The 6,850-nt window shown below is 67.6% G+C and overlaps 1 protein-coding gene across 1 annotated transcript; it reads right to left on the bottom strand.

Moving 5' to 3' along the window:
- Window positions 1-64: 64 nt before the first annotated feature.
- On the bottom strand, window positions 65-6,529 carry TMEM240 (transmembrane protein 240). The gene is made up of 4 exons (XM_045803427.2): window positions 6,270-6,529; window positions 5,720-5,826; window positions 1,338-1,546; window positions 65-880 (listed from the first exon to the last, which is right to left on the bottom strand). The coding sequence occupies exons 1-4, from the start codon at window positions 6,324-6,326 to the stop codon at window positions 732-734; spliced, it is 522 nt and encodes a 173-aa protein (XP_045659383.1). The 5' UTR covers window positions 6,327-6,529; the 3' UTR covers window positions 65-731.
- Between the last annotated feature and the right edge of the window lie 321 nt (window positions 6,530-6,850).

Here is a 6,850-nt window from a genome sequence, read left to right as displayed (position 1 = left end):
TGGCTGATTCAAGGGGCAGGGGCTTGAAGGGGTCAGCTTCAGAGATGAAAGAAGAGGCAGAGACTGGAGCTTTCTGGAGAATTTACTGACCAGCAGGGGTGGGGGTCACAGTGAGGCGCCCGACCGGGGATGCCCTGGGCAGGGTGGCCGCACTTGCCGCAGTGGGGCTCAGGGGCCTTATTGCTGCTAGGCCGGGGCCTCCACCAGACCCCTGCCCCCCGCCCCCCACCCCCATTGCGGCCCGCGGACGCACACGCCCCATGCACATGCTCCCGTGTGCAGACGTGGGCGCGGCCGGGGGCCGGCCCCTTCCCTGCCAAGACCCTCTCCCGGCCTTGCTTCCCTCCGCCGAAATTGGCCCCAAGAAGCAGCCAGGCGCACAGGAAATAGCCGGGTTTAAGTAACAGACATGGTCCCAGCCCGAGTGCGGGTGAGACTGCAGTGCGCGGGGGCGAGCAGGTGGTCCCGGCCGCCCGCACAGGTGCCCATGCCCCCCGCCCGCCCTCGCTCAGAGCTCGCCGCCCCGGTCCCCGCGCCCTTTTCGGCGCGGGAGGCCGGGGTCCTACCCCCAGGCCGGCGACCTGCCCCGCCCCGACCCCCTTTATAAAAAGAAGAGACAGCACCTTCCGCTGGACACGCCCGGCGGCCGCGGGCGCCCTGGCCCGGGGCGGCCGTCCAGTCCCGTGTGCGTGGGCGCGTTGGCCGAAGGCCCCGCGAGTCCTGCGCGCGGCTCAGAGGTGCCGCGGGCTCGGGTGGCCGTTGTGGTAGAGTTTCTGCTTCACGTGCACCATGTTGCCGGCCGCCTCCTCGAAGGGCCTGTGCGGCCGCCGGCCCAGCTCCCGCAGGCTGCACAGCTTGGGCAGCCAGGTCCACGAGCCGTCTGCGGGGCGGGGGCGCGGTCAGGACGAGGTCAGGGCGGAGGCGTGGACGGGGGCGGGGCGCGATGGGTCGGGAGGGCGGGCAAGGAAAGGCGTGGGCGGGTCGTGTTTGGGGGCGTGGTCGAGCGGAGGCACGGAGGGGGCGGGGCGAGGAGCGACGGGCGTGGTATTTGGTGGGGGCGTGGTTGTGGGCGGGAACGTGAGCCGGCGGGGGCGTGGCCGCAGCGCGGTCTCGTGAGGGCGTGGCCTGGGAGGGAGTGAGGCGCGCTCTGGCGGCGGCGCGGTGATTGGGGCGTGGCCTGGGAGGGCGGGGTGCCGCGGTAAGGGGTGGTGACGGGGGGGGCCGGGAGGGCGCGGCGGGGCGTGGTTTCTGGTGGGGGCGTGGCCAGGGAAGGCGGGGCGGGGTCAGGTGGGACCCGGGGCCGGGCCGGGCCGCGCGCCCGCCGCCGCCTCACTCACCGTAGCGCCGGCCGGCCCTCCAGGCGCGCACGGCGCAGTGCAGGACGCCGTCCATCCACACCAGGAACCAGCTGATGCAGAAGCCGAGCAGCAGCCCCAACATGAGGTCGATCTCCTGCTTGGTGACGTTGTCTGTCACGAAGTAGTTCTCGGAGGCGTCCACCACCGACTGGTCCCCGTCGTAAGGGATCACGTAATGGATGTGGTGCCTGGGGGCGGCAGGGCGGGCTGGCACCTCTCCCGCGGGGCGGGCAGCGACCCCGGCGGTAAGCGGTACCCATTCGCCCTGCTGGTCTTAAAGCAGCCCTTGTGCGGAGCTGAGGGCAGGAAGGGGCGATCACGGGGCAAGACGCTGCCCGGAGGGTGGGACTGTGCGCGGTCGGCGGTCAGGGTGAAACCTGCCCACGTATCACCCTCCTCCCTCCTCCGCCCCGGGGCTTAGAGGCAACCGTGAGCTGTTCCGGGCAGGACGTCCCCATCCAGTGCCAGGGTCGTAGCCTCTCTCACACGCCCTCTCATCCTCCCCCTGCTGCCAGATGCCAAGTGGGTCAGCCCTGCCCTGGGCCTCTGGTCTTCCTTTTGTTCCTTCATCCTTTGCAGGTACCTCCCCTTCCTCAGTTCTTTGGGCTGGAGGTCCAGGGGCTCTGCCCAGTGTCCATCTCTCACCCCCTCTCCTAGGGGAGCTCCCCTGCCCATGTCCTCACAGAGCTGCATGTCCATGGCCTGCTCTGCGGCTCCTGGGATGTTCCAGCTGCCCGGGGTTCCCTGGACTCCCGTGTGTACCCTCCCCACCAAGGCCTGCGTGGTGTTTTTCAGCCTCCCTTCCCTCCACTGTCCAGGCCTGCCTCCGAGGAACTCTGAACTCTCCCCACATAGTTCCTTCCAGTCTCAGGCCTGTCTGGATTCCCTCCTCCAGCAAGCCCTCCTGGGCCTGGAGATCCTGGGTGGGGTGGCCCTACTCAGGAGACCAGCACCCAGGACAACAGACTTTGCTGAGGCCTACAGGAGGGTCCAGGAGAGGGACCGTGGGGTCCACCCTTTGCCTGTCATCCTCGCTGGCTGCAGTCCTTCCTCTTGCCTGACAGTGCAGGGACCGCTCTGGAGCCCTCCTGCCCAGGGGGCCACCTCTCCTAGTTCCCCCTCCTCCCTGAGCCCCTCTGCTGGTCTTTCCAACTCTCTAGCCCCAACCTCCTGAAGTCCCCGGCCGCACACACTACCCCCGCCCTCTCCGTCTGTGCTGAGCTGTGCGGAGGCCACCAGCTGCCTGTGTGGCGTCTCCACGTGGGATCTACAGACACCTCAAACTCATACCTAAAAATAGCTCCTCCCTCCCCAAACCTGCTTCTCCCCATCTTCCCCTCAGTTAGATGCTGGCACCTCCGCCTGGTGTTCAGCTGAGAGAGGTCCCTATCCCCCCCGCCCAACCTCGCAACTGGCCACGTTCCACACTCCCCCACAGGACTGTCTCAAATACGGAAACCCCACTACTCCTCCCTGACCCCGTTCCTACCCTACCAATGTCCCTGCACCAGTGGGCTCCACATAGCGTCTTCCTCCCGGTAGGAGCCCAGCAGGGATGGCAGCAGGCAGGCCTCTCCTCGCACCCCTCCTGCTCCTTCTGGGAACTCCTGGAGGCCATTCCCGCTCAACATGTCCAGAGCGTGACCAGTCCCAGTGATGGGGCCTTGGCCATAGCCCCATGGGGCGGAGGCCACCAGTCCTGAGTCGGCAGCGAGGATGGCCGATACGTGGCTGCCCTGCTTACTGATCAGTTTGTCAGTAGCTGCCGTCAGTCACCAGTCCGTGCCGGAAAGCTATCAATCACCACCCAGAACGTGCAGCAGTTGCCGGTTCCCTAGGAGCGGACGCCATTCATGACCCGTCCAAGGTCCCCATCACCTGGGGAGCACCAGGCCAGGCAGGCCGCACTGGGGCTGCTAACACAGAGCATCACTGTCACCTCCTGCTTTAGCCAGCCTTCTGGGCTGAGGACCCCTGACAGGGCCTTCCTCAGGACGGCCGCTTCCTGCCCCTGGACACACAGCTGGTCAAGGCAGGTACCGGGAGATCGAACTGCCAGAGCAGCCAGAAATGGGCCAGGTGCCCTGCAAGTAGGCTGAGGCCAGGGCCCCAACCGCCCCCGGTGGTTCGGAACCTCCAGGGGGTCAGAGGTCACAACCCGTGCCCCCATCCCTGGCCTGGCGTCTGCAGCTCCTCCCTGCCCCTTACGCTCCTCCTTCTCCAGGCCGGGCCCCCGGGGGCAGGGGCTCAGGTCTCCCACGCGCACACGGACCTTCACGATGTGCACACACACGAGTCCGGCCTGGGCCACACATGCTGCACGTGCCTGAGGTCCGATGCATGTGGTGTATACACGCCGGCCACATGCACAAGACGTGGCGTATATACCGTGGACTCGGGGCCCCGAGCTCCACATGTGCGTGTGTGCATGCTTGCCCAGGCACGAGCGCGGCCCGCGTCACATGCGGATGCACATGCACTCAGCCCGGCACACAGCCATCCCCGGCGTGACAGGCACCGCCCGCCGGCACGCCCACCGGCACGCACACTCTGGAGCATCGATTTACACACAGGTCCTGCGTGTCAGATTCTCCAGGCACGTCGGAGGCGTGCGCACGGGCCGGCTCACTGGACATGGCGTATGCACACACGGATAGAGCCTCTGGGGGCGCTTGTCTACATGGCTCACACGCGGTACTGCAGGCGCCACACCGTTCCCTGCAGAGCACTCTTCGCTGCACGCTGCGTGCTAAGCATGTACTGTGTGTGCATACACATACATGTCGTTGCTATGCGAGAACGCGCTGTGCACCGAATCCACGTGTCCCGTATGACGTGATGTGGACACACACACCCAGAAGCTCTACGTCTGCAGCAGGGGCGCTTCTCCGGGCTTCCTGCGTCCACAGACGCGCTAACCTGTGCACCCAGGACTGGCTGCTCTGTGGGCGCTCGTCCTACCCAGGTGCAGGCGGACTCTGGTTGCTACAGGTGACGCATCCAGGCATCCCGGGTGAACACACTCTGCAAACACAGCCTGTCTGCCCAGGTGGGTCCTTGGTGTGAGCTCATAGGCACGTACACACCGGTCATAACACCACAGCCCACACACATGTAAAATGTGCATTCCTCGTGTTTACGGGACGTGGAGCCTGGGCCTTGTGTGTGCCCACAGTTAGCCTCTGCCAGCCCCGGCGAACCTGCTCATAGTCACGGCGGTCCCAGGAGGCCAGGGGGCTGACCTTGTGCCTTTCCTGAGTCTGGGGCTGAGTGCACCAGGAACCAACGCAGGGATCTCTGGGAAGGAGTGGCCACCCCACCACACAGCAAACTCTTTGGATGGTTCTTGGACAGCACATGCAAGGGGCATTACACTCCCTTCTCTACCTTCCCTAACGTCTGGGTTCTACTTCCATACGCGGCTCGGCACCCATGGGCACGTAACTGTCCTGTCTCCCACGGTACATGCACACGTGTGTCTGGAGCAGAGATACAGGACAGGGGTGAGGAACACGCGTCAGGGCTCGCGCCCCCGTCCCTTACTAGCTGTGTGACCTTGGGCAAGTCTCTAGCCACCCAAGCGTCTTCCTGCTTTCCCTTTGGCCCCAGTAGGAGGGCTTCCTGTGGGAATGGTGTGCATGAGGATGTGTGTGCTATGTGTACGCACATGTATATGCAGACAGTACACATATGCGCGTCTCATGAGAAGATGTTTATTTTGTACATGGACGTACAAACATGCATGGCCAGGAAGACCCGTTACTACATGTGCACAGAATGGGGGCGTTCACACAGTGGACGTGGGGGGCCTGGGCTCTCCCATGGCTCTCTGAATGACCTTGAGCAAGCCACACCCAGCTTTGCCTCAGTTCCTCCTCTGTGCAATGAGAGGGTTGGACCAGATGCCCCTCGAGGTAGGCCCTGCCCACCTTGACCTTCTGCACTTCCCTGTACCCGGCTGGCAGGAAAGTTCGTGAACATTAGTGCAGGGCCCAGGGAGGATGGTGTAGTCTGTGGGCACAGCCGTGCGCAGGATCCCTCCTGACACACAGGGCTTGGCCGTGGCTCTCCTGGCCTCCAGGCCCTGGACCAAGAGGCCTGGGGCCCGTTCTGCCCATCACCCTGGCACAGGCCTTTTCTCTAAAGGCATTTTGGGAGGGGGTCCTAACTACTCAGGCATGCTCCCCCTCCTGGAACCCGATTGGCCAATCCCCAGGTGCCCAGCGGAGGCTGGGCAGTCCGTCCCCCACGGGCCTAGCGCAGTTCTGCAGCCAGGCCTGCTTGGGGCTTGCCGGCGCCCCAGTGGGCCCCGCCGCCGCACATGTGTGATCACGCGTGTGCCCCACCGGGCGCGGACTCACCGGCCACAGTTGCAGTGGCAGACGCGGTCCTCGCCCCGCAGGTGCGGGAGGATGTAGTTGTGGAATCGGTCCAGCAGTGCGTTCATGTCCATCAAGCACGCGATGGCCTGGAAGAGCCCATGACCGGTCAGCGCCGAGGAGCGGGCCTGGCCGGGACCCCGGGGCGTGGGGTGGGGTGTGGGGGGCGGCGCGCTGGGGGTGGGGGAGCGCAGGCCTGGGATAGGGGTGCGCGGGGCAGTCCCAGAATCGGGGAGCTCAGGGCAGTCGGGATGGGGAGCGCAGGCCGGGGATGGGGAGCTCGGCGCTGCCAGGAGACGGGTGCACAGCCCGGGGATGGGGAGCGCAGGCCGGGGATGGGGAGCGCAGGCCGGGGGTGGCGAGCGCGGGGCAGCCCGGGATGGGAAGCGCAGGCCGGGGACGGGGAGCGCGGGGCAGCCCGGGGATGGGGAGCGCAGGCCGCGCGGGCCGATAAACAAGGCGCGGGAGGTGGGGGAGGAGGCGCGCGGGCGCGGGAGGCGGGCGCGGGCGCACGGGAAGCCCCTCCGCTCACCATCACGATCGACGCCCCCAGAATCATGAAGATCATGGTGTTCGCGCTCATGGACATCGGGCGGGGCCGGGCCGGGCCGGAGCGCCGCCCCCCGGCCCCGGCGCCCCCCCGGCCCCGGCCCGATGCTGGGCCCCCGCCGCCTCCGCAGAGGTCAGCCCGCCGCGCACCCGCCGGGGAGGAGGCGCGGGGCGGGGCGGGCAGGGGACGCGGCCGCTCCCGGGGTCGCTCGGCCTCCGGGCCGCCGCGCTCGCCGCGCCCGCGCTCTCAGCTCCGCCCTCGGCCTCCTCCCTCCGCGCGCTCGGCGCCGTTCTGGCCTCCGCTGCCTGCCCGCCCTCCGCGCCCGCCTCCCGGGAGGGGCCGCGCCGCCCGCCCGCCCGCCCCGCCCCACGCCGCCACCCGGACCCCTCCCCGGGGGCCGCAGGGCGGGATCTCGTCCCCATCCGGTCCGCCCGGCCCTGGTCGCCTGCCTAGCGCCCCTGGACCCCGGGGCCACGTCCCGACCTCACCGGGCGGTCCCGGAGAGGGCCCTGGGGTTCCTCCCCGGACCCTCCTCCTGGGCCTCGGGGCCGCCGGCACATTGG

This window comes from Ursus americanus, chromosome 33 (assembly GCF_024610735.1).
Source record: "Ursus americanus isolate L20-20 chromosome 33, mUrsAme1.1.p, whole genome shotgun sequence".
Lineage (NCBI taxonomy): Eukaryota > Metazoa > Chordata > Mammalia > Carnivora > Ursidae > Ursus > Ursus americanus.
This window is presented reverse-complemented; position numbering and strand designations above follow the sequence as displayed.

Bases quoted from the DNA above. Each gene is read 5' to 3' on its own strand.
- TMEM240 (XM_045803427.2), bottom strand. From the start codon at position 6,326: ATGTCCATGAGCGCGAACACCATGATCTTCATGATTCTGGGGGCGTCG. The intron at 5,827-6,269 runs GTGAGCGGAGGG...GGGCTCTTCCAG, and splicing joins TGGGGGCGTCGATCGTGATG to GCCATCGCGTGCTTGATGGA. The intron at 881-1,337 runs GTGAGTGAGGCG...CCCGCCCCGCAG, and splicing joins GAGGGCCGGCCGGCGCTACG to ACGGCTCGTGGACCTGGCTG.